At 46.6% G+C, this 27873-nt stretch overlaps 1 protein-coding gene across 1 annotated transcript in view; it reads left to right on the top strand.

Moving 5' to 3' along the window:
* Positions 1-27873, top strand: part of LOC119970440 (aminopeptidase Q-like) — a 239078-nt gene that overhangs the window by 169293 nt on the left and 41912 nt on the right. Inside the window, exons 14-15 of the mRNA XM_038805049.1 lie at positions 1055-1202; positions 13088-13176. Of these exons, the coding sequence (XP_038660977.1) occupies positions 1055-1202; positions 13088-13176 (237 nt within the window). The remainder of the gene's footprint in view (positions 1-1054; positions 1203-13087; positions 13177-27873) is intronic.

The following is a 27873-nucleotide window of genomic DNA, read 5'->3' as shown; positions in this document are numbered from 1 at the left end:
AAAAAATTCCACTAAATTAGTTAGGCATGACCTGCCTTTAACGAACCCATGTTGCGTCTGCCCAATGGGACAATTTCTATCCAGATGCCTCGCAATTTCTTCCTTGATGATAGATTCCAGCATCTTCCCTATTACCGAAGTTAAACTCACTGGCCTATAATTTCCTGCTTTCTGCCTACCTCCTTTTTTAAACAGTGGCGTCACGTTTGCTAATTTCCAATCCACCGGGACCACCCCAGAGTCTAGTGAATTTCGGTAAATTATCACTAGTGCATCTGCAATTTCCCTAGCCATCTCTTTTAGCACTCTGGGATGCATTCCATCAGGGCCAGGAGACTTGTCTTGTCTTGAATGTTATGACATGCCAAGTGCTCATTCAGGTACTTTTTAAAGGATGTGAGGCAACCCACCTCCAGCACCTTCCCAGGCAGTTCATTCCAGACCAGCACCACCCTCTGGGTTAAAAGATTTTTCCTCAAATCCACCCTAAACCTCCTGCCCCTCACCTTGAATTTGTGCCGCCTCAAGATGGACCCTTCAGATAAGGTGAACAGTTTCTCCCGATCTACCCTGTCCATGCCCCTCATAACCTTGGACACCTTGATCAGGTCACCACTCAGTCTTCTCTGCTCCAGCGAAAACAACCCAAGCCTATCCAATCTCTCTTCATAACTCAAATGTTCCATCTAGGCAACATCCTGGTGAATCTCCTCTGCATCCCCCCCAGTGCAATCACGTCCTTCCTGTAATGTTGATTCGAACTGCACACAATACTCCTCACCAAAGATCTATATAATTCCAACATGACCTCCCTGCTTTTGTAATCTATGCCTTGAGTGATCACGGTAAGTGTTCCATAAGCCTTTTTCACCACCCTATTAACCTGCCTTTCAATCTTCAGAGAGGTTTTGGTGTCAGGAGGCCCCTGTTAGGTATGGGAATAGTCCCCAAATATGAACAAAACTCCTGAACTTAAATTTTAACATTTTCATCCAGAATTGTTGGGTTCATTGCACATTTTCAATCAAAATGATTTTGTTTTGCTATCTAACAGGGATGGATATATTGACATCAAAATTGCTCTGAGTGCAACCACGTATCTTGCTGAGGAAAAGCACAGCAAAGTATGGAGCACAGCCCTGATGCACTTCATGAGGCTTCAAGCAGCAGTAAAGACCACCTATACATATGGGCTTTATAAGGTATTAATATATTCCTATATCCTATGTTTGCAATCCAAAATCTAACTGTTATATTGAAATAATGTGACTGCAGTAATAATTTAAAAATATTACTGAAAACTGGGAAGGGGTTTGTGGCGTTCTTTGCATTGCTTATTTAGGATGGATTGCCCAGTATTCCACAAAAACCACAGTATAACTTTTACTTAAACAAATCTATGATTTTATTTACACTACTAAATTGGGTTTCGACACTTAGTCCTTTTAGAATACAGAATTGATTAATAACATCTAACTACACTCACCTACTTCTTATCTCACTTACTGGTATAAACTATAATCTAACCTTCTCACACTAACTGAACTGATAATCTTCTTTAGCTGTCTCCTGCTTACACTCCTCCCCCAAGGTCTGTCATCACTGCTTCATATAGTAGTATCTGCAGATCCCTCTAGTGGCTATTCATGGTACTACATTAACCCTTGTCATAGAACATAGAACAGTACAGCACAGAACAGGCCCTTCGGCCCTCAATGTTGTGCCGAGCCATGATCACCCTACTCAAACCCACGTATCCACCCTATACCCGTAACCCAACAACCCCCCCCCCCCTTAACCTTACTTTTATTAGGACACTACGGGCAATTTAGCATGGCCAATCCACCTAACCCGCACATCTTTGGACTGTGGGAGGAAACCGGAGCACCCGGAGGAAACCCACGCACACAGGGGGAGGACGTGCAGACTCCACACAGACAGTGACCCAGCCGGGAATCGAACCTGGGACCCTGGAGCTGTGAAGCATTTATGCTAACCACCATGCTACCCTGCTGCCCCACCATGCTACCCTGCTGCCCCCCATGCTACCCTGCTGTCATGCTGATAGTTATGATAATACTACAGAGTTTAAAGGATAGCTGAGCCATAAAGGTGTTTTACGTTGTTACCAATGTTTCACATGGTTCTAAAGAATTGTCCAGCGTAGAAGTGGGTAGAAATTCTAAGAAAAGAGTTATCAAGACTCTGTACGGAGCTGACACATGGACCTTCAGAAAAGCAGACATTGAAAACGGAGAACATGTGAAACAGGGTTCTGGAGAAGGATGGAGTGGCTCTGTTGAAGAGAACACAAGAACAGTGAAGAAATTCTCAGGATGGTGCAGGAGCAAAGATTAGTATGGAATATCATCAAGGTCAATTGACCATATTTTAAGGCGTTAAAACTCTCTGAGGGAACTGATTAAATGAAGGTGAGAAGGATGTAGACTGATATAACCCTACAGGAGGCCCAGGGATCTGCATCCTCAGACTCCATGTAGCCTCGCCTGAGTATGATTTATCCAGATGAGAGGGGGTGGGGCTACTCCCCCTTTTCCTAGTACTGCTAGGACACCGGTACCCTGGCCCGGGAAGGGCGGGGTGCAGGAGACCTTTTGTGGATTAGGAGGTGTAAATAGTAAGAAAAATAAATGGAAACGTTTCTGCTTCATCTCTTCCGAGTGGTCGCTTGCCTGAGACTTTACACAGACCAAGTGGGAGGAAGAGAATGATGATTCAAGACAATGTGGAGTTGAAAATGGGAGACTTCCATGTGCAACTGAAGAGGAAAGTGTAAGATGCAAGGAATGGAGAAACAAGCAGAAGATCATTTCATTTCATTTCAAAATTCTGCCCTCAGGCAGATCACCTCACCTACTGCGTCTAAATTCACTGTAAAATTAGACAAAGAACAAAATCTTAAAGAATATTTGTGGTTTCCTTTGTTAAACTATTTGACCGATATCTTAACAGAGGCATGCTGCGTAGACAGGGTAGAGATGGAATTTCTGCCAGAGAACCCAGAATTTTGCATTTCCTTGCATGCTTGGATTTTTATCATTCAGCGTGAAAAGTTCTGCTTTGACTGGTTTCTTGTCCAAAAGTCAATTTACTGACAGCCTTGGCTTTCAGTCAGGCAGGGAGTGATGGAAGACAGAGCCACAGGTTGGGTGACTGCTGTTGTCACTGGAAAAATGCTGGACATGTCACACTTCAGATAGCCAGACAGTGAAGGATTAGACTGGAGCCCAATCTTTAATCACTTGAAAGCTTGTATGTGCAAAGATGCGCATTACAAATCCAATAACCAGATTTTCAATCGTCTCTTATATATTGGAGCACAAATGATTCCCCAGTTAATACAAGAAAATAGCCAATTAATATACTATTAGTTGGTGGGGAGATGAGAGATTTCATTTCAGACCCTGAGAGAGGTAATCCCAGGGACATTTGATCGCCAACTCTGGTGGGGGATGTGTGATCATTGTCCTGAGATGGGTAGGATGAGGATGTATGGGAGGGTTGTTTGATGAGGTGAGTTCATGGGGCGTAGGAGAAACACATATGTTTTCCCAAAAGCTGTCAACACCTTCCTTCAATTGTTGGATTTTTGTAGCCTGGGCAGCCAAGTCGGGCAGAGTTAAACCTGCAGTGCAGGCTAAATAGGAGTCTGCAAGTCTCATTAAAATATTTAAACAGCTTGGCCTGCGCTGCCCAGATGACCTGTCATACGTGAGTTGTTCCTGTCATAAGAACATAAGAACTAGGAGCAGGAGTCGGCCATCTTGCCCTTCGAGCCTGCTCCGCCATTCAATGAGATCATGGCTGAACTTTTGTGGACTCAGCTCCACTTTCCGGCCCGAACACCATAACCCTTAATCCCTTTATTCTTCAAAAAACTATCTATCTTTATCTAAAAACATTTAATGAAGGAGCCTCTACTGCTTCACTGGGTAAGGAATTCCATAGCTTCACAACCATCTGGGTGAAGAAGTTCCTCCTAAACTCAGTCCTAAATCTACGTCCCCTTATTTTGAGGCTATGGTCCCTAGTTCTGCTTTCACCCGCCAGTGGAAACAACATTCCTGCAATTATCCGATCTATTCCCTTCATAATTTTATATGCTTCTATACGATCCCCCGCATCCTTCTAAATTCCAACGAGTACAGTCCCAGTCTACTCAACCTCTCCTCGTAATCCAACCCCCTCAACTCTGGGATTAACCTAGTGAATATCCTCTGCACACCCTCCAGCGTCAATACGTCTTTTCTCAGATAAGGAGATCAAAACTCAACACAATACTCCAGGTGTGGCCTCGCTAACACCTTATACAATTGCAGCATAACCCCCTAGTCGTAAACTCCATCCCTCTAGCAATGAAGGACAAAACTCCAGTTGCTTTCTTAATCACCTGTAAACCAACTTTTTGCGACTCATGCACGAGGACACCCAAGTCCCTCTGCACAGCAGAGGGGGCCTCACGGTAGCATGGTGGTTAGCATCAATGCTTCACAGCTCCAGGGTCCCAGGTTCGATTCCCGGCTGGGTCACTGTCTGTGTGGAGTCTGCACGTCCTCCCCGTGTGTGCGTGGGTTTCCTCCGGGTGCTCCGGTTTCCTCCCACAGTCCAAAGATGTGCAGGTTAGGTGGATTGGCCATGCTAAATTGCCCGTAGTGTAAGGTTAATGGGGAGATTGTTGGGTTACGGGTATACGGGTTACGTGGGTTTAAGTAGGGTGATCATTGCTCGGCACAACATCGAGGGCCGAAGGGCCTGTTCTGTGCTGTACTGTTCTATGTTCTATGTTTTAATATTTTATCATTTAAACAATAATCTCTTTTGCTGTTATTCCTACCAAAATGGATAACCTCACATTTGTCAACATTGTATTGCATCTGCCAAACCCTAGCCCATTCACATAACCTATCCAAATCCCTCTGCAGACTTCCAATACCCTCTGCACTTTTTGCTTTACCACTCATCGTTGTGTCGTCTGCAAACTTGGATACATTGCACTTGGTCCCCAACTCCAAATCATCTATGTAAATTGTGAACAATTGTGGGCCCAATACTGATCCCTGAGGGATACCACGAGCTACTGATTGCCAACCAGAGAAACACCCATTAATCTCCAGTCTTTGCTTTCTATTAATTAACCAATCCTCTATCCATGCTACTACTTTACCCTTAATGCCATGCATCATTATCTTATGCAGCAACCTTTTGTGTGGCACCTTGTCAAAAGCTTTCTGGAAATCCAGATATACCACATCCATTAGCTCTCCATTGTCTACCACACTGGTAATGTCCTCAAAATATTCCACTAAATTAGTTAGGCACTCCCTGCTCTTTATGAACTCATGCTGCGTCTGCCCAATGGGACAATTTCCATCCAGATGCCTCGCTATTTCTTCCTTGATGATACATTTTTGCATCTTCCATATCACCAAAGTTAAGCTAACTGGCCTATAATTACCCGCTTTCTGCATACCTCCTTTTTCAAACAGTGGTGTCACGTTTGCTAGTTTCCAATCCGCCAGGACCACCCCAGAGTCTAGTGATTTTGGTAAATTATCACGAGTTCATTTGCAATTTCCCTAGCCATCTCTTTTAGCACCCTGGGATGCATTCCATCAGGGTCAGGAGACTTGTCTACCTTTAGCCCCATTAGTTTGCCCATCACTACCTCCTTAGAGATAACAATCCTCTCAAGGTCCTCACCTGTCAGAGTCTCATTTCCATCAGTCACTGGCATGTTATTTGTGTCTTCCACTGTAAAGACCGACCCAAAAAACTTGTTCAGTTCCTCATCCCCCACTGTTAAATCTCCCTTCTCATCGTCTAAAGGACCAATATTTACCTGAGCCTATCTTTTTTGTTTTATGGATTTGTAGAAACCTTTACTATCTGTTTTTATATTCTGAGCAAGTTTACTCATAATCTATTTTACTCTTCTTTATAGCTTTTTCAGTAGCTTTTTGTTTCCCCCTAATGATTTCCCAATCCTCTAGTTTCCCACTAATCTTTGCCACTTTGTATGCTTTTTCCTTAGATATCCACGGTTGATTTTCCCTTTTTCTACCGTCCTTCCTTTTCGTTGGCATAAACACTGTAAAAAATCGATGGAAGGTCCTCCACTGTTTCTCAACTGTTTCCCCATAAAGTCTTTGCTCCCAGTTTACCTTAGCCAGCTCTTCTCTCATCCCATTGCAATCTCCTTTGCTTAAGCACAAAACACTAGTGTTTGATTTCACCTTCTCACTCTCCATCTGTATTTTAAATTCCACCATATTGTAATCACTCCTTCTGAAAGGATCCCTAACTATGAGATCATTAATAAATCCTATCTCATTACTCAGGACCAGATCTAGGATCGCTTGTTCCCAGTAGGTTCCATCACATACTGTTCTAGGAAACTATTGCGGATACATTCTATAAACTCCTCAAGGCTGCCTTGACCGACCGACATTTAGGCATTTAGATTAAAATCCCCCATGATAACTGCTGTACCATTTCTAGATGCATCAGTTATTTCTTTGTTTATTGCCCGCCCCACCGTAATGTTACTATTTGGTGGCCTATAGACTACCCCTATCAGTGACTTTTTTGCCTTACTATTCCTGATTTCCACCCAAATGGATTCAACCTTATCCTCCATGGCACCGATGTCATCCCTCACTATTGCCCGGATGTCATCCTTAAATAACAGAGCTACACCACCTCCCTTACCATCCACTCTGTCCTTCCAAATAGTTGTTACCCTTGGATATTTAACTCCCAGTCGTGACCATCCTTTAACCATGTTTCAGTAATGACCACTAAATCATAGTCATTCACAATGATTTGCGACACCAACTAATTTACCTTATTCCGAATGCTACGATCATTCAGGTAAAGTACCCTTATGTTGGCTTTTATACCTCTGTTTTGAATCTTAACACCTCTATCAGTAACCTCTCCTCAGTTGTTTTCCCTTCTAACTTTTCTCCTAAATTTCCTTACCGTTGAACCCCTAACTTCATGTAATAACCTGCTGCTTCGCTTTCTATTTCTGTTTTTACTTCCCGTTTTATTCCTTTTAGTATTACTGGGCCTATTCACTGAGTTCTCCTCAGTCACTGTACCTTGTGCTGTGGCCCTTTTGTTTTTTGACTATGGCTTCTCTGCCTTACACTTTTTCCTTTACTGCCTTTTGTTTCTGTCCCCATTTTACTTCCCTCCGACTTCCTGCATCGGTTCCCATCCCCCTACCACATTAGTTCAATCCCTCCCCAACAGCACTAGCAAACCCCCCCCTGCCGCCCCCCACCAAGGACATTGATTCTAGTCCTGACCAGGTGCAAATCGTCAGGTTTGCACTGGTCCCACCTCCCCCAGAACAGGTTCCAATGACCTAGGAATTTGAATCCATCCCTCTTGCACCATCTCTCGAGCCACGCATTTATCCTATCTATCCTGACATTCCTGCTCTGACTAGCTAGTGGCACTGGTAGCAATCCTGAGATTACCACCTTTGAGGTCCTACTTTTTAGTTTAACTCCTAACTCCATGAATTCAGCTTGTAGGACCTCATCCCATTTTATACTTATATCATTGATGCCTATATGCACCAATACAGCTGGCTGTTCACCTTCTGACCCCATCCCACCCCCCAGAATGTCCTGCAGCCGTTCCTAGACATCCTTGACCCTTACACCAGGGAGGCAACATACCATCCTGGAGTGTTGATTGCGTCCGCAGAACTGCCTGTCTATTCGCCTTACGATTGAGTCCCCTATCACTACAGCCCTGCCATTCTTCTTCCTGCCCTGCTGCGTAGGAGAGCCAGCCACGGTGCCATGAACCTGGCTGCTGCTACCTTCCCCTGCTGAGCCATCTCCCTCAAAATGGTATATCTGTTTTGCAGGGAGATGACCACAGGGGACACCTGCACTGCCTTCCTACTCTTGCTCTGTCTTTTGGTCAACCATTTTCTATCTCCCTCAGTAATTTTCACCTGCGGTGTGACCAACTAAGTGAACGTGCTATCCACGACATCCTCAGCATCGCAGATGCTCCAAAGTGAATCCACCCGCAGCTCCAGAGCTGTCGGGCAGTCTAACAGGATCTGCAGATGGACATACTTCTTGCATGTGAAGGAGCCAGGGTCAGTGGACATGTCCCTGAACTCCCACATCGCACACGAGGAGCATGACACGGGCCTGGGATCTCCTGCCTTGTCTTAAACCTTAGGTTAACTCAGGGGTGGGCAAACTTTTCCGTGCAAGGGCCACATTCAGAAATTCACAATTTTAAAGGGCCGCATAGTATATTAAGTAAAATAATTACTTCACCGGGTTATGATTCTGGGCGCCTCATATAGAACATAGAGCAGTACAGCATAGAACAGGCCCTTCGGCCCTCGACGTTGTGCTGAGCAATGATCACCCTACTCAAGTCAATGTATCCACCCTATACCAGTAAGTAACCCAACAGCACCCCCCCCATTAACCTTAAAAAAAAAATTTAAAATTTAAAAAAAAAAAAAATTTTTTTAATTTTTTTTTAATGACTTGGTGGGCCGCATAAAGACCTTTGGTGGGCCGCATGCGGCCCGCGGGCCATAGTTTGCCCACCCCTGGGTTAACTTATAGAAGTACATTCCAAAAAACAAAAGAAAACAAAACAAAGAGAGAAATGAAAAGAAAAACTACTTCCCATTCACCACTACTTACCAGCAGGTCCTCTCTTGGCCAATCTAATCACAGCCCTCCTGAGACATCACTCTTCAGTTTCTCCCCAGTCTAAACCTCAGATTCACCGTTTAGTCGTTTACCTTCCCAAAATGTCGTCGCTCCAAGCACTTGCCTCCGCTGCCCTCCCCCTCAGACTGTAGTCCTGATTTCTCCTGCTCAGCTCCGCTCCCGATGTGAAGGCCTTACCTGTCTTACCAGCGATTCATGTCAGACATAATGATCCTTCCCTCCCACTGAACACTGGGCAGCATGGTAGCATTGTGGATAGCACAGTGACCTCACAGCTCCAGGGTCCTAGGTTCGATTCCGGCTTGGGTCACTGTCTGTGCGGAGTCTGCACGTCCTCCCCATGTGTGCGTGGGTTTCCTCCGGGTGCTCCGGTTTCCTCCCACAGTCCAAAGATGTGCAGGTTAGGTGGATTGGCCATGACAAATTGCCCTTAGTGTCCAAAATTGCCCTTAGTGTTGGGTGGGGTTACTGGGTTATGGGGATAGGGTGGAGGTGTTGACCTTGGGTAGGGTGCTCTTTCCAAGAGCCGGTGCAGACTCGATGGGCTGAATGGCCTCCTTCTGCACTGTAAATTCTATGAAACACGTGGCCATTGTCCCACAGGATCTCCATCTGATGGTGTCGGCACAGCTGTGGTGCCTGCCACCCACTTTCCCCTGCCTCACTAGAGAACACCTTGTAGAAGAGCTCCAAGGATGCCACCATCGATGTGTCCCGGCTATCATCTCACCTTCCACCAACTCAGAGACACACACTTTGGTGGGCAGGAACATCCAGGAGAGACAGCATTTGGAGGTCTGCTGCAAGCCAGGACACAGCTTGGTCCCAGTTGATGTCGGCTCTGGACCAGGTTATCCTGGAGCTGATGCAGGCATGAGGGTGTGACCGTGGGATTCAGGACGTGATGTCAGTGACAATCCAGTGGGTCCATAGTCGATTGGAGGAGTCACAAAGGCTACGGGCACATGAGATGGTGCGAGCAATGCGAGGCACCGAGGCCAACACTGTTGGGAGCACAATGTCAGCAGTATGAGTGGTGGTGTCCAAGGCATTGCTCAGTCAGCGAAGGCCATGGCTGATGGACACGACAGCAAGGGGGGACGTGTCCCTGATGCAGATGGACCTTGCCGGGGCGCTGAGGAACAAGTCCCAGTCTCAGGTGGGCATTGCCAAGGTGCTCCTCAGTATGTCCTCGTCACTGAGGACCGTGTCCGAGATACAGATAGACATTGGCGAGGCACTGCAGAGCACAGCCCGGTCACAGAGGGGCATCGCTGAGGGTGACAAGACCATGGTGCAGACAATAGGGAGCTGCCTGGGCTGGTAGAGCCAGATAACGCAGTGGCCTCTGGAGCTCCCTCCAGCCACCCCTCCGCCCCAAGGTCACCCCACCAGGGCCCTATGGGCACCGACCGGGAGGAGGGAGTGCTGGAGACCAACCCAGAGCCTCCCTAGAGAGGCGACGGTGGTCACCAGCTCTCTCGAGTCTCCACCCCCTCCCACCTGACAACAGCGTGTCTCGGGTCAGTAGGCGGTACAGGATAGCATGGTGAGGTATGTGCCACTGGCAAGTCGGCCGGAGCCCTCAGGCCCCAGGTCGTCCAGGGGACGCCCACGAGGGGCATCAAAGAGCACAGGAAGTGGGAAGCAGCAGGCTGCCTCTTCCTCTGATGTGCATCCTGGGGACATACCTAGATGTCGCAGCAGAGCACAGAGGGTCAAACAGATTGAGGATCACTGAGAAAGCACTATTGGGGAGGGTGGGCAGCACCATCGGGAGCTATGAAAAGGTTGGGTCATGACTGTATACCATTAAAACACATTACACCCAAGACACATGAAGCCTCTGTCACATTATTCTGCGCTGTAGACCGGACTGCACCTCTGTCTCTACTTTTCTTCTGCCTTCCCTAGGCCCCAGCCCCTGGGCACGGGGGTCCTAGATCTGCCACCACACCCTGAGGCATGCCAAGTTCAGGTGATGGGTATCAGTGCCCTGTCAACAGACATAGATTGAGGAGCACAAGAGCTCACCCCACAAAGCGTTATCATCACTCTCCTGCCTTGTACATAAACCCGCTGGCAGTGCCGACACTGGTCCATCGCCCTGAAGGGATATTACCCATACCCTTGGAGGGTGGAGCAGGGTGATAAAGTGGGCTGCGGGGAATGGACAGGTGGGGGAATAGTTCAGGGGGGTTGAGGGAGAGGCAGGTCGGGTGGGGGTATGTGGGGAGGGACGCTGGGTGGGAACAATGTCCTATGAGAAGTGGGCGAGGGTGAGGGCTTCCCTGGTCCTCCAGGCATGCCGGACCCTCACTCCTGCCACCTGCTCTCCATCCTCCAGCTGCTCCCGCTGCTCCTCCCCAGGCTCCACCTCAGCCCACCCTGGTGCGGCTCCTCCTCATTCTCCTCCACAGACGAGGCCGCATGGTTCTCCTCCTCCACCTCCAGCACATCGTTCCACTGCTGTGTCAGACTGTGGATGGCACAGCAGACCATCACAAAGCAGGGGGCCCTCTAGAGGGTGCCTGCATTGCACCACCACAACGGTCGAGGTTTCAGAACCGCATTTTCATCAGTCCGATGCATAACTCAATAACTGCCCGGGTGGCCACATGGGCTTCGTTATAGCAGGTCTCCAGCCTCCATACTAGCATCATTAGCCAGGACCTCAGCGAATGCCCCTTATCCCCCAAGAGCCAACCGGTCATCCTGTGGTGTCCTTCAAAGACGGTGCGAATTTTCAACTGTCCCAGGATGTAGCTGTTACGCACACTCACGGCAAAGCAGGCACACATGCGTGATCTTGAGCTGGTGGTCACACACAAGTTCAACGATCGGGGATTGGAACCCCTTCCTGTTAATAAAGGGCGCTTCCAGACCTCCTGGTTCTCATAAGGTGACATGCATACCATCTATTGCCCCTGGACCCAGAGCTTCCCAGCGATGCAGGGAAGTCCTGCTGCCTGGCCACCTTGGCGGGCCTGGTCCAGGTCAAAGTTTATATAGTCAGCTGACTTCATGAATGTACTTGTGGGCTGTTGGTTGGGGTCTGCCTCACAAGACTCCGTTCGAGCCTTGAAATGTATCCAAGGCGTAGCCTGCAGCGACCTTGACAATCAGTCAAGGGTGAGAGACAGACAATCAATTAGAGCTTCGACCCCGGTATGCTCAAGTGCCCCAGGCCTCCCCCACCGTTACATTCCCTGCCACATCTCAGGGTGCCATCCAATGAGTCAGTTTTTGCTGGGGGACTCCCACCTTGCACACACATCCCCGTACATGGAAGGTGCCTCTTAGTAGCGAACACAGACCCCTGCCAGGAACATTACTTGGACCGATTGCAGGTCCCTTCCCCAATTTACACATCCACCCTTTGGCCGTGGGGATGTCCCCAATGCTGAGGCACAGCTCTTGAGTGTTTTATTGTCAGCTGCTGCCCCTGTGGTGTTGATGTCTCCAGTGTTCAGGCAAAGCATCCAGGCCCCACAGACCGAGTGGGATGCTGGACTGTCTCACCTGTGACATAGCACGTCTCTATCCACTTGGGAGCTGTGGAGTGCTCACATAACTAACATTGCCAATTCCCTATTAGCAATAGCCTTCAACTGTGCAGCCAGAAGCTGAAATGGTCAGTGGGAGTTAAAGTGACCTGCACCATTTTATCACGGACAGGGCTCTGTGCTGTGGGTGTTCAGTGGAACTGACAGGCAGCAGCTGATGTTACCTCTGGTGTGGGTATACACGATACAGGGGGGTGGGATGTTTGACCCGTGGGTGCTGAGCAGCTTATCCTCCAGCCCAGGAGCGAACCCCCCCCCCAACCAATGGTGGCCGACCGACTCCCCAACCGGTTCTGTCTCTTCCACCCCTACCCCTGGGGCTCCCCACCTGCCACAAGCACTGGAGGCTGGACATACCCTCCTAAAGAGAGCACAAGCCGTGACTTCAAGAGTTAACTACCTGTTAACATAAAATCCTGTTGTGCCTTCCTGGGCAAGCAATGGTGGGTTCACCTCTGACTTTTCAACCTGTGAGTGGGGCCACTGCCTTTGCATATAATTCTGACTACTAACTCTGATTCCACCTCCACACATGCTGCCTGACCTGCTGAGTATTTCCAGCTTTGCCAGCTTTTTATTTCAGATTTCCAGCATCTGCTGTATTTTGTTTTTGTGCGTGTCTGTATTTAGACTGGTCACATGAATCTGATGTTTTGCTGACCAGATTATACAGGCTTCATTGTGTTAAAAGCTTCAGATTCACTGAGCAATGTATAAATAATTTGTTCTACTAATGCCCTCATTTCACAACCTAATTTACTTATTTGTTGTTTCCAGAAATACATTGCCAGCAAAATTGTTCCATTTTATCATTATCAGATGAAATTGATCAATGAAGATTTCAATAATATTCAGATTGGCACCATGTATGTATTACAATTTTCTGTTCATTGATTTTGGACTAACAAATTTAGCATTTACTTATTTTGTGTCATATATACAGTTTATTTTTCACCCAATCTATACTTGTACTCTTTCCCATTTTATTAAACTGGAACCAAATAGAGTGATCTTGGTGCCTTAGCATCAATTGCAATTTCCAGCATGGAAGTCAGCTGTATATTTTTAAAAATTCATTTAGGGGATGTGGGCGTCGCTGGTTAGGCCAGCATTTATTGCCCATCTCTAATTGCCATTCAGAAGGTGATGGTGAGTTGCCTTCTTGAACCACTGCAGCCCCTGAGGTGTAGGTACACCCACAGTGCTCTTAGGGAGGGAGTTCCAGGCTTTTGACCCAGTGACAGTGAAGGAACGGCAATATATTTCCAAGACAGTGTGGTGAGTGACTTGGAGGGGAACCTCCAAGTGGTGGGGTTCCCAGGTATCTGCTGCTTATGTCCTTCTAGATGGTAGTGGTCATGGGTTTTGGAAGATGCTAAGGAATCTTGTAGATGGTATGATGGCTGCCACTGTTTGTCGGTGGTGGAGAGTTTGAATGTTTGTGGAATGGGGAGCAATCAAGCAGACTGCTTTGTCCTGGATGGTATCAAGCTTCTTGAGTGTTGTTGGAGCTGCACTCATCCAGGCAAGTGGAGAGTATTCCATTACAATCCGGACTTGTGCCTTGTAGATGGTGGACAGGCTTTGGGGGTCAGTAGGTGAATTATTTGCCATAGGATTCCTGGTCTTTGACTTGCTACAGTATTAATATGGCTGGTCCAGTTCAGTTTTTGATCAATGGTAACACCCAGGATGTTGATTGTGGGGGATTCAGGGATGGCATTGGCACTGAATGTCAAGGGGTGGTGGTTAGATCTTGTAGAAGACGGCCATTGCCTGACACTTGTGTATATTATTGTTACTACATTATCACTAATATGACATTAGCACTATTACTACACTATCACTAGTACTACATTGGCAGTATTACCACATTAGCATTAATTCCACATTTGTACTGTTACTACATTATCACCAATACTACATTTGCACTGTTACTACATTATCACTAATACTACATTCGCACTATTATGACATTATCACTTGTACGACATCAGCACTGTTACTACAGTATCACTAATACTGCATTTGCACTATTACTACATTATCACTTTTCTTTAGCGTATCTGTGCTCACACCTTTTTCCCCTTTGGGAACAGTGGGGAAAAGGTGAGAGCATTTCCAAGCTGATTATCAGCCTGTTGAACTATGGCAGCAATTTGTGACTGTTGGACTTGAACCCGAAGCTTCTGGTACAGAGGTAGGGATGCTACCACTGTGCCACAAGAACACCTCACATTATCACTATTAATACATTAACATTATTGCTATTTAGCATTATTATTGCATTATCATCATTACTACATTAGAACTATTACTACATTAGAACTATTGCTATATTATCATTATTACTACATTATACTATTACTACATAGTACTACAACTCCCTATCACTCCTTATTCCTGCATTATCAATAGCGATCTCCTCACTTTAATTCCTTGAATTGAAATGCGCTATTATTGCATTATCATTATTACTACATTAGAACTATTACTATATAATCACTATTACTACATTATCACAATTGCTACATTAACACTATTACTATATTATCACTATTACTCCATTATCACTATTACTACATAATTACTATAACTCCTTATCACATTTACAGCATTATCACTATTACTGCATTAGCATTATTCCTACATTATTCCTGCCATTGCTAGTTCTTCCTGTTGGTCTGGAGTTTGAGCTGATAATTGGTTACACTTTCACTTTTTTCTTCCATTCGTTCATATTGAATCGCACTTCGCCAGTTCGGCTGCTGTATTGATTGATGGTGCTACTCGTTTCTTGTGAGTTCGATGAACATTGTGTTCATCGTGTCACTTCTTTTGCTTTATCCATCATTGTGTGGGTCATCTGAATGTCCTCCGCAGCCCAGCGAAAGCATTCCTGTGGCAAGAAGTAGGTCTAGTGTTCTCTCACTTCTGCTTTTCATTGTCAGCCATGAATGGCTGCTACCAGGTTCCAGCATTTCTTGTTCCTTTGGCAAACTGGCTGGGAGTTGCCATGTGTGCACAGTGGTTACAGTGTTGACCTGCTGTACAATTGTTGGGGTTGGAGATAGAGATTTCTCCGACTGTTGATCACTCTCTTTCCCCTCTTCCACTGGAGATGATGTGGTTACCTCCTGGATGGTTGGATGGTTTCCTGAGGCCTGTAATGAGAATGTACAAACCTTTCCTGCAAAGAGAGACATCTCAGAGCTGAAGAGTCAGTCAGGATATATTTTTCTTTACAACAAATATTCTGGAACTGGCAGTTAATGACAGTGGTTAATGATAGTGGTTGTCTTGACATCATCTGCCATCTTCAGAAGTTCTGAGACTATGCAGGCATCCCTGCTCGAGAGAGAGAAAAGCTAGTATGGGTGATGTATATCAGGTCATTGTAATGATATATATATAGTCAGGTTAGTGAAGGGTTAATAATGACATCTCTGTGTAAATAAAACACTAGAGGGCATTTCTACTTCTCAGTATTTAATAATAATATAATAATCTTTATTGTCACAAGTAGGCGTACATTAACACTGCAATGAAGTTATTGTGAAAAGCCCCAGGTCGCCACATTCCGGCGCCTGTTCGGATACACAGAGGGAGAATTCAGAATGTCCAAATTACCTAACAGCACGTCTTTCGCGACTTGTGGGAGGAAACCAGAGCACCCGGAGGAAACCCGCGCAGGCACAGGGGGAACGTGCAGACTCCGCACAGACAGCGACCCAAACTGGGAATCGAACCTGGGACCCTGGCGCTGTGAAACCATAGTGCTCACCACTATGCTACCGTGCTGCCCACACAGGGAATTTTGGCAATAGCATAAGGAGAAGCATGGTCAAAGCACAAGAAGAAGCTTAGAGCAGAGTGGATGTTAATTAGAAATAACACAAGTTTAGATCATAGTGTAGTTAGAATATCATTTAATTATCATCTATAGCTCAGTAGAGTGTTTGAACTTCATTTAATTAGTAGTGTAATAATAAATTAGTTTTGTTTCAATCTTTTGATTGGTCTATTCTTTGTCAACACTACATCGGGTCATTCTGGAAGAAAATACCAAGAATACAAGTTACTACCCATCATGGTAATATAACATGGTACCAGGTGGCTTACTGAAGCTATTTAGATAGATTAGTAAGAATCTAACTATCATAAAAACTAGCTCGCGACTCGAACGTCAAAGAACAGACTGCTGACAGACCTGTTACTGCGAGACACCGAAGAATCCAAGACTCATGGAGAAAGCTCACATCCACGACAACTCAGGATCACTGGTAAACTAGATGTTAACTGGCGAGTGTTCAAACAACAGTTTCAGATATATCTGTTGTCACCTGATTTAAATGATGCAAGTACTGATTGGAAATTAGCATTATTTCTAAAGATGGCTGGTCCACAAGCCATGGAACTGAATAACTCATTTCAATTTGCAATGGTCGAAGATGAGACTAAATATGATGCTGTCACCGCAAAATTTGACCTTCACTGCAAGATACAGATTAATAAAACATTTGAGCATTTTGTCTTTGAAAAAAAGGATGGAAAATAACGGGGAGTCGATTGAATGCTTCACGACTGATCTCAAGGCCAGGATTCTCCGGTATCCGGCGGGCGGGCTGTACCGGCGTCAAAGAATGGCGTGAACCACTCCCGCGTCGGGCCGTCCACACCGGCGGGACTGGCCGAAAGCGGCCTCTCGGCCCATTGGGAACCGGAGAATCACCGGGGGGAGGGGCCACTGCCAATGGCCCCCGACCGGCGCCGCGCGATCCCTGCTCCAGCCAAAAAAAACACAGCCGGAGAAATCGGCAGCCGGCATCGGAGCAGCTGGCCGGAATTCACACCGCCCCCCCCCCCCCCCCCCCCCCCCCCCCCCCCACCCCCGGCGATTCTCCGACCTGGCGGTGGATCGGAGAATCCTGCCCCAAGTTCTTAGCTCAGACATGTAATTCCTCCATTTTAACTTATTCACTGATCAGAGATCAAATTGTATTTGGAATAATTGATGACAAGCTCAGGGAATGTTTGCTGAGACAGAAAGATCTCCAGCTTGAAAATGCTATCAAAATGTGTCGTATGCATGAATTGTCCAAAAGTCAATATATTGAGATTCTGCAGAGAAAAAGGTGCGAAAACGAGCCTCGAGGTAGAATGCGTTGGAGCTGTGGCGCAGCTCAGAAAGATGCACGTTTCAGACGGCAACCATCTTGCGCATGCACATTCCCGGCCTACACATTCACACTTCGCAAAAAAATGCGAGACGGAAGAAGACCGATCTGCGCATGTGCAAAGGAACTGTACGCTTGACGACATGAACATCATGATGTGTGTACGCTGTGGATACGCCCACCCTCACAAAAAATGACCAACATGAGGAAATATTTGCTCACAATGTGACAAACTCAACCACTTCACTGTGAAATGCAGGACATCTCTTAAAGCAATTGAAAACTGCGCATTTAAATAAAAAGCATATGAATGTAACAAGTCTAGACACAACAAAAGAAGCTTATTAGATATAATTTTTTTCCAATGATCTTGATGCTTACTAATTACAAGATTCCTTCTTCGTAGGCATTATTGAAAAATGTGATGATACCACAGATGTTTCATCTCTGTAGTTCATTCTATCAACTCAGAATCAGAATGGAACACAATGCTTCAACTAAATGGTTCTGATATCATTTTTAAACTTGATGCAGGAGCTACTGCAAACTTGCTCAACAGGCATGACCTTTTGCAACTGAAGCAAACTCCTGAAATCAAGACTTCAGATTGTCAATTGCGTGATTATAATGACAAGGTTATCACCTCATTGGGATCATGCTATTTATTGGTGACAAATCACGACACTAGCATACCTCTAAGATTTGAGATTGTTGAATCGAACAGATCTTCTCGCTTAGGTGCGCAAGCCTGCAAGGATCTTTACTTAATACAGAGAATTTATAGCGCAAGTTCATCTCTTCCACCTGTTCAGGACGTCATACAAGGAATTCTTGATCGCTTTCCGCACGTCTTTGAAGGCATTGGTACTCTTCCCTATCAATATAAAATTCAGTTGAAGCCAGATAGCAAACCAGTGGTACACCCTCCTAGAAGAGTTCCTGCACCGCTTCATGAGAGGTTAAAGCAAGAACTTGTACGTATGCAAAATCTTGGTATAATATCCAAAATAACAGCACCGACTGACTGGGTCAGTTCAATGGTGTGTGTAAAGAAACCTTCTGGGGAATTAAGGATATGCATCGATCCAAAAGATCTGAATAAAAATATTAAGCGAGAGCACGATCCAATACCCAAGCGTGCAGAAATCACCAGCGAAAAGCCGAATGCTAAAATATTTTCCAAAATGAATGCCACCAGAGGATTTTGGTAAATGCAGTTAGATGACACAAGCAAGAAGTTGTGTATGTCCAACACACCATTTGGTCGATGCTGTTTCAACAGAATGCCATTTGGTATTATTTCAGCATCGGAGAAATTTCATCAAGTTATTTCATCAAATGACTGAAGGTATTTAAGGTGTACCTGTTTATGTGGATGATATAATTGTCTGGTCATCTACATGAGAAGAGCACAGTGCAATGCTGTTGCATGTCTTCCAACGAGTACGTAAATTTGGTCTAAAACTGAATAGAGCCAAATGTAATTTTGGAATCTCAACTCTGAAGTTTCTTAGAGATCAAATTTTGGAACATGGTGTGCAAACTGACAACGACAAGATTGCTGCCATACAGAAAATGACAGTCCCAGAGGACAAGAAAGCTGTGTTGAGATTCTTAGGTGTTGTGAATTTTCTGGGGAAATTCATTCCTAACCTCTCGCCCAGAATTACTGCTTTACGACATCTCATCAAAAAGTCTACCACGTTTGCATGGACTGACACTCATCAAAAAGAATGGATCGATATTAAGTCACAACTTACCACTGCACCTCTTCTTTCTTTCTTTGACCCCGACAGAGAAACAAAAATCTCAACGGATACAAGTCAAAGTGGAATTGGAGCAGTTCTTCTCCAAAATGATGACAATTCTTTATGGTCACCAGATGCTTATGCTTCAAGAGCAATGTAAGAAGTCTTACAACACCAGGTTAAAGTCCAACAGGTTTGTTTCAAACACGAGCTTTCGGAGCACGGCTCCTTCTTCAGGTGAATGGAAAGGCTTGTTCCAGAAATGTTTATATAGACACAGTCAGAGATGCCCCGGAATGCGAGCACCTGCAGGCAATCAAATCATCAAAGATGCAGAGAGAGAGGTAACTCCAGGTTAAAGAGGTGTGAATTGTCCCAAGCCAGTTCAGTCGGTAGGCCTCTGCAAGTCCAGGCTTGTTGGTGGGGGCCGAATGTAATGCGACATGAATCCCAGATCCCGGTTGAGTCCGCATTCATGCGTGCGGAACTTAGCTATAAGTTTTTGCTCAGCAATTTTGCGTTGTCGCGTCTCCTGAAGGCCTCCTTGTAGAATGCTGACCCGGAGATCAGAGGCTGAATGTCCTTGACTGCTGAAGTGTTCCCCAACTGGAAGGGAACAGTCCTGCCTGTTGATAGTCGCACGATGCCCGTTTATTCGTTGTCGCAGTGTCTGCATGGTCTCGCCAATGTACCACGCTTCGGGACATCCTTTCCTGCAGCGTATGAGGTAGACTACATTGGTCGAGTCGCACGAGTATGCGCCGCGTACCTGGTGGGTGGTGTTTCCACGTGTAATGGTGGTGTCCATGTCGATGATCTGGCATGTCTTGCAGAGATTACCCTGGCAGGGTTTTGTGGTGTTGTGGTTGCTGTTCTGAAGGCTGGGTAATTTGCTGCAAACAATGGTTTGTTTGAGGTTGCGCGGTTGTTTGAAGGCCAGTAGTGGGGGTGTGGGGATGACCTTGGCAAGATGTCCATCCTCGCTGATGATGTGTTGGAGGCTGCGAAGAAGATGTCGTAGTTTCTCCGCCCCAGGAAAGTACTGGACGACGAAGGGTACTCTGTCAGTGGTGTCCCGTGTTTGTCTTCTGAGGAGGTCGGTGCGGTTTTTTGCTGTGGCGCGGTGGAACTGTCGATCAATGAGTCGAGCGCCATATCCCGTTCGTACGAGGGCATCTTTCAGCATCTGTAGGTGTCTGTTGCGCTCCTCCTTGTCTGAGCAGATCCTGTGTATACGGAGGGCTTGTCCATAGGGGATGGCTTCTTTAATGTGTTTCGGGTGAAAGCTGGAGAAGTGGAGCATCGTGAGATTATCTGTGGGCTTGCGGTAAAGCGAGGTGCTGAGGTGACCGTCCTTGATGGAGACGAGTGTGTCCAAGAATGGAACTGAATTTGGAGAATAGTCCATGGTGAGTTTGATGGTGGGATGGAACTTATTGATGTCATCGTGTAGTCGTTTCAGTGATGTCTCGCCGTGGGTCCAAAGGAAAAAAATGTCATCGATGTATCTGGTGTATAGCATCGGTTGAAAGTCCTGTGTGGTGAGGAAGTCCTGTTCAAACTTGTGCATGAAGATGTTGGCATATTGAGGTGCAAATTTGGTCCCCATGGCTGTTCCGTGCGTCTGGATGAAGAATTTGTTGTCGAAGGTGAAGACGTTGTGGTCTAGAATGAAACGGATGAGTTGCAGAATTGCGTCTGGAGATTGGCAGTTGTCGGTGTTGAGGACTGAGGCTGTTGCAGCAATGCCGTCGTCATGGGGGATGCTGGTGTAGAGTGCCGAGACATCCATTGTGACGAGGAATGTTCCTGGTTCAACTGGTCCATGGGTGCTGAGTTTCTGTAGGAAGTCCGTCGTGTCGCGACAGAAGCTGGGTGTACCTTGTACGATGGGTTTCAAGATGCCCTCGATGTGGCCAGAGAGGTTCTCACACAGGGTCCCATTGCCTGAAACGATAGGACGGCCTGGTGTGTTGGCCTTGTGTATTTTCGGGACTTCCTACAGAAACTCAGCACCCATGGACCAGTTGAACCAGGAACATTCCTCGTCACAATGGATGTCTCGGCACTCTACACCAGCATCCCCCATGACGACGGCATTGCTGCAACAGCCTCAGTCCTCAACACCGACAACTGCCAATCTCCAGACGCAATTCTGCAACTCATCCGTTTCATTCTAGACCACAACGTCTTCACCTTCGACATCAAATTCTTCATCCAGACGCACGGAACAGCCATGGGGACCAAATTTGCACCTCAATATGCCAACATCTTCATGCACAAGTTTGAACAGGACTTCCTCACCACACAGGACTTTCAACCGATGCTATACACCAGATACATCGATGACATTTTTTTCCTTTGGACCCACGGCGAGACATCACTGAAACGACTACACGATGACATCAATAAGTTCCATCCCACCATCAAACTCACCATGGACTATTCTCCAAATTCAGTTCCATTCTTGGACACACTCGTCTCCATCAAGGACGGTCACCTCAGCACCTCGCTTTACCGCAAGCCCACAGATAATCTCACGATGCTCCACTTCTCCAGCTTTCACCCGAAACACATTAAAGAAGCCATCCCCTATGGACAAGCCCTCCGTATACACAGGATCTGCTCAGACAAGGAGGAGCGCAACAGACACCTACAGATGCTGAAAGATGCCCTCGTACGAACGGGATATGGCGCTCGACTCATTGATCGACAGTTCCACCGCGCCACAGCAAAAAACCGCACCGACCTCCTCAGAAGACAAACACGGGACACCACTGACAGAGTACCCTTCGTCGTCCAGTACTTTCCTGGGGCGGAGAAACTACGACATCTTCTTCGCAGCCTCCAACACATCATCAGCGAGGATGGACATCTTGCCAAGGTCATCCCCACACCCCCACTACTGGCCTTCAAACAACCGCGCAACCTCAAACAAACCATTATTTGCAGCAAATTACCCAGCCTTCAGAACAGCAACCACAACACCACAAAACCCTGCCAGGGTAATCTCTGCAAGACATGCCAGATCATCGACATGGACACCACCATTACACGTGGAAACACCACCCACCAGGTACGCGGCGCATACTCGTGCGACTCGACCAATGTAGTCTACCTCATACGCTGCAGGAAAGGATGTCCCGAAGCGTGGTACATTGGCGAGACCATGCAGACACTGCGACAACGAATAAACGGGCATCGTGCGACTATCAACAGGCAGGACTGTTCCCTTCCAGTTGGGGAACACTTCAGCAGTCAAGGACATTCAGCCTCTGATCTCCGGGTCAGCATTCTACAAGGAGGCCTTCAGGAGACGCGACAACGCAAAATTGCTGAGCAAAAACTTATAGCTAAGTTCCGCACGCATGAATGCGGACTCAACCGGGATCTGGGATTCATGTCGCATTACATTCGGCCCCCACCAACAAGCCTGGACTTGCAGAGGCCTACCGACTGAACTGGCTTGGGACAATTCACACCTCTTTAACCTGGAGTTACCTCTCTCTCTGCATCTTTGATGATTTGATTGCCTGCAGGTGCTCGCATTCCGGGGCATCTCTGACTGTGTCTATATAAACATTTCTGGAACAAGCCTTTCCATTCACCTGAAGAAGGAGCCGTGCTCCGAAAGCTCGTGTTTGAAACAAACCTGTTGGACTTTAACCTGGTGTTGTAAGACTTCTTACTGTGCTCACCCCAGTCCAACGCCGGCATCTCCACTTCAAGAGCAATGACACCTACTGAACAACAGTATGTCCAAATTGAAAAGGAATGTCTAGGTTTACCAACGGAAATTCTCAAATTTCACGACTATGTATATGGCCTACCTACATTCACAGTCAAGACTGATCGCCGACCACTCGTTCACATCATTCATAAATATTTGAATGATATGGCACCAAGGTTACAGCGTATCCTGATGAAGCTACGCAGATATGACATTTGACTTGTAAATACACCAGGCAAGGAATTGATAATTGCTGATGCGTTATCATGTTCTGTTCACTCAGAAGAGCAACCACCTGAATGTATTCAGCACATAGAAGCTCAAGTGCAGCTTTGAGCTGAAACCTTACCTGCCTCAGACGACAAATTGAAACTCATCCGTGATGAGACCAACAAAGATTCAATGTTACTTGGCTGGCCTGAAGGACATTGTTCCAAATATAGAAACATATAAGCTGAACTAACAGTTGTTGATGGATTGTTACTCCGACTCGATTGCATCGTGATTCCAATGTCACTTCAAACCATGATTCTGAGACAGATACATGAAGGTCATCTCAGCTAAGAAAAATGCAAAATGAGAGCGAGACAAGCTGTTTATTGGTCAGGTATCAATTGAGACATCATAAATCTGATTCTCCAGTGTGAAACATGTCAAAAATACGAACCTGCACAGTGCAAAGAACACCCTTCTACCACATGCATTGGAGTAGACTCCATGGGCGGGATTCTCCAATAATGGGGCTATGTACCAATGCCGGCATGAAAAGTGGCGCCAACCACTCTGGCGCCAACGGTCCCCGATAATGGGGAATGCTCCCCTTCCGAGGGAGCTAGGTCGGCACCGGAGAGGTCCCCGCAGCTCCAGTCGGCGCAGAACAGCCTGCGCGAGTTTGCACATGCGCGGAACGGCCGGCGTGATTCCGCGCATGCACGCTACGGTCGGCTTAAGTCTGCATGCGCATGGGTTCCCTTCTCTGCACCGGCCCCTGGGCGATGTGGCGGAGTCCTACAGGGGCCTGGCGCAGATGAACATAGGCCTCCATGGAACCAGCCCACCCGCCAATTGGTTGGCCCTGATCGCGGGCCAGGCAACCATGGGGGTCCCGCCCCCCCCCTTCCCGGACGCCCCCGCAGACACACCTTCCAGGTCCCGCCATGTGGCACCTGAGTAACGAATGCCGGCAGGACTCGGCCGAACACGGTGGCCACTTGGCCCGTTGGGGCCCAGAGAATTGCCGGGGGGACGCTTTCAACGGCCCCGATCGGCGCGGTGGGAATCCCGCAGGTGCCCGAGAATCGTCGGGGGAGAATCGGGAAGCCGGCGTCGTGGTGGCGGGAGCAATTCTCGCATCCCCCGGGGATTCTCCGACCCAGCGTGGGGTCAGAGAATCCCGGCTCATGGCCCAAAGAAGGAATCGACTTGTTTCATTTCAATGGTGGTGATTACGTGTTAATCATAGACTACTTTTCAAATTATCCTGAAGTCATTAAGTTGTCATACTTGACTTCCAGATCTGTTATCAAGACTACAAAAGAAATCTTTGCGAGACATGGTATTCCGAACACTGTCATGATTGATAACAGTGGGCAGCACAGTGGCCCAGTGGTTAGCATTGCTGCCTCACAGCGCTGAGGTCCCAGGTTCAATCCCGGCTCTGGGTCACTGTCCGTATGGAGTTAGCACATTCTCCCCATGTTTGTGTGTGTTACACCCCCACAACCAAAGATGGGCACGATAGGTGGATTGGCCGTGCAAAATTGCCCCTTAAGTGATGCTATCGTGCCAGCCTCTACCACCTCCACCTGCAAAGCGTTCCAGGCACCCACCCCCCTTTGCTAATCAGACCACCTATACCTTCGTCCAGATCATTTATGTATATCACAAACAGTGGTTCGAGCACGGATCCCTGTGGAACACCACTAGTCACCTTTCTCCATTTTGAGGCACTCCCTTCCACCACTACTCTCTGTCTCCTGTTGCCCAGCCAGTTCTTTATCCATCTAGCTAGTACACCCTGGACCCCATGCGACTTCACTTTTTCCATCAACTTGCCATGGGAAAGTTTATCAAACGCCTTACTGAAGTTCATGTATATGACATCGACAGCCTTTCCCTCATCAATTAACTTTGTCACTTCCTCAAAGAATTCTATTAGATTTGTAAGACATGGTCTTCCCTGCACAAAACCATGCTGCCTATCGCTGATAAGTCTATTTTCTTCCAAATGTGAATAGATCCTATCCCTCAGTATCTTCTCCAACAGTTTGCTCTGGAGTCTACCACTGACGTCAAGCTCACAGGTCTATAATTCCCTGGATTATTCCTGCTACCCTTCTTAAACAAAGCGACAGCATTAGCAATTTTCCAGTCCTCCAGGACCTCACCCATGCTCAAGGATGCTGCAAAGATATCTGTTAAGGCCCCAGCTATTTTGTCCCTCACTTCCCTCAGTAACCTGGGATAGATCCCATCCGGACCTGGGGACTTGTCCACCTTAATGCTTTTTAGAATACCCAAAACTTCCCCCTTGTTTATGCTGACTTGACCTAGAGTATTTAAACATCCATCCCTAACCTCAACATCCATCATGTCCCTCTCCTTGGTGAATACCGATGCAAAGTACTCATTAAGAATCTCACCTATTTCCTCTGACTCCACGCATAAATTCCCTCTTTTGTCTTTGAGTGGGCAAATCCTTTCTCTAGTTACCCTCTTGCTCCTTATATATGAATAAAAGGCTTTGGGATCTTCCTTAACCCTGTTAGCCAAAGGTATTTTATGAACCCGTTTAGCCCTCTTTATTGCGCGTTTGAGATTTGTCCTACTTTCCCGATATTCCTCCAAAGCTTCATTAGTTTTAAGTCGCCTAGATCTTATGTATGCTTCCTTTTTCATCTTAGCTAGTCTCACAATTCCACCCGTCATCCATGGTTCGCTAATCTTGCCATTTCTATCCCTCATTTTCACAGGGATATGTCTGTCCTGCACTCTAATCAACCTTTCCTTAAAAGACTCCCACATTTCAACAGTGGATTTACCCTTAAAAAGCTGCTCCCAATCCACATTCCCTAGCTCCTGCCGAATTTTGTTATACTTGGCCTTTCCCCAATTTAGCACTCTTCCTTTAGGACCACTCTCGTCTTTGTCCATGAGTATTCTAAAACTTACGGAATTGTGATCGCTATTCCCAAAGTAATCACCGACTAAAACTTCAACCACCTGGCCGGGATCATTCCCCAATACCAGGTCCAGTATGGCCCCTTCCCGAGTTGGACTATTTACATACTGCTCCAAAAAACTCTCCTGGATGCTATTTACATTCTGCTCCATCTACGCCTCCAACAGGACATGAGTCCCATTCAATGTTGGGAAAGTTAAAATCTCCCATCACGACCACCCTATTGCTCCTATATCTTTCTATAATCTGTCTACATATTTGTACCTCTACTTCACGCTCGCTTTTGGGAGGTCTATAGTAAAGTCCCAACAATGTTACTGCGCCCTTCCTATTTCTTAGCTCTACCCATATTGCCTCAGTGCTCGAATCCTCCATAGTGCCCTCCTTAATCACAGCTGTGATATCATCTCTGACCAGTAATGCAACTCCTCCACCCCTTTTACCTCCCTCTCTATCCCTCCTGAAGCATCTATACCCTGCGATATTTAGTTTCCAATCTTGCCCTTCCCTCAACCAAGCCTCAGTAATACCAATAACATCATATTCCCAGGTACTAATCCAAGCCCTCAGTTCACCTGCCTTACCTGCTACACTTCTCGCATTAAAACAAATGCATCTCAGACCACCTGTCCTTTTGCGTTCATCATCTCTTCCCTGCCTACTCTTCCCTATCCCCTTAGTCTCAATGAGTTTATTATCTAGTACCTTACTGGCCTTAGTTGCTGCCTCTTTACTGACCTCTAACTTCCTAATCTGGTTCCCATCCCCCTGCCACATTAAAACCTCACCAACAGTGTTAGCAAAGAGATAGCACGAGGTTCGATCATAATGTAGTTAAGATATTTAATTATCATCTGTAGCTCAGTAGAATGTTCAAACCTCATTTAATTAGTAGTGTAATAATAACTTAGTTTTGTTTCAATCTTTTGATTGGTATATTTTTGTCAACGCTACATTGGGTCATTCTTGAAGAAAAGACAAAGAATACAACATATTACCAATCATGGTAATATAACAGTCATTGATCTATTTTGCTCCATATCTCAGTGGTTTCAGGGTCATACCAACAATTGGGAGTCAGATTCTTCCTAGATCATAAAGTGATGTGCTGTTGTTCCAAGCCAGGGGTCCTTCAGTCCAACAGGACTGTCACACTGGCTTCTATATCTAACTTTAAATTTGTTAGATGGCCATTGACAGAAAAGTTTGCATTCCAAAATGAGAAAGTAAGAAGATGTTTGACCTTCCCAAGAAACATGGCTGTGCGTCTTCTGGTTTGCAAACTCAACTTCATGCATAACTTTGAGCTTCCCCTGTGTTGAAGAACTGCTTTTCACACTTTGCCCTAGTATCTAATCCTGAACTGAAAGCATTGGCGTTGCTGGCGGGGGTGGTCGACTCGGCGTATTCGGCGATTGTGGTTTCAGACCACGCGCCGCACTGGTGGATTTGCGAATGGACCTGGGGGGGGGGGGGGGGGGGGGGGTGCAGCTCCTGCATGCAGTGGAGCCTGGATGTGGGGTTGTTGGCAGATGAGGAGCTGTGCGAACGGATGAGGTCTACCATCCGGGAGTTTGTGGAGCTCAACGATACGGGGGATGTTATGGCTGCCACGCTATAGGAGGCATTCAAGGTGGTGGTTATGGGGTGGGGGGGAGTTTATTTCGATTCGGGCACACAGGGAAAAGGAGGATCGGGCAGAGATGGGAAGATCCCGTGATGGGAAG

This window comes from Scyliorhinus canicula, chromosome 8 (assembly GCF_902713615.1).
Source record: "Scyliorhinus canicula chromosome 8, sScyCan1.1, whole genome shotgun sequence".
Taxonomy (NCBI): domain Eukaryota; kingdom Metazoa; phylum Chordata; class Chondrichthyes; order Carcharhiniformes; family Scyliorhinidae; genus Scyliorhinus; species Scyliorhinus canicula.
The sequence above is the reverse complement of the archived record's forward strand: the minus strand, read 5'-3'. Positions and strand labels throughout refer to the sequence as shown.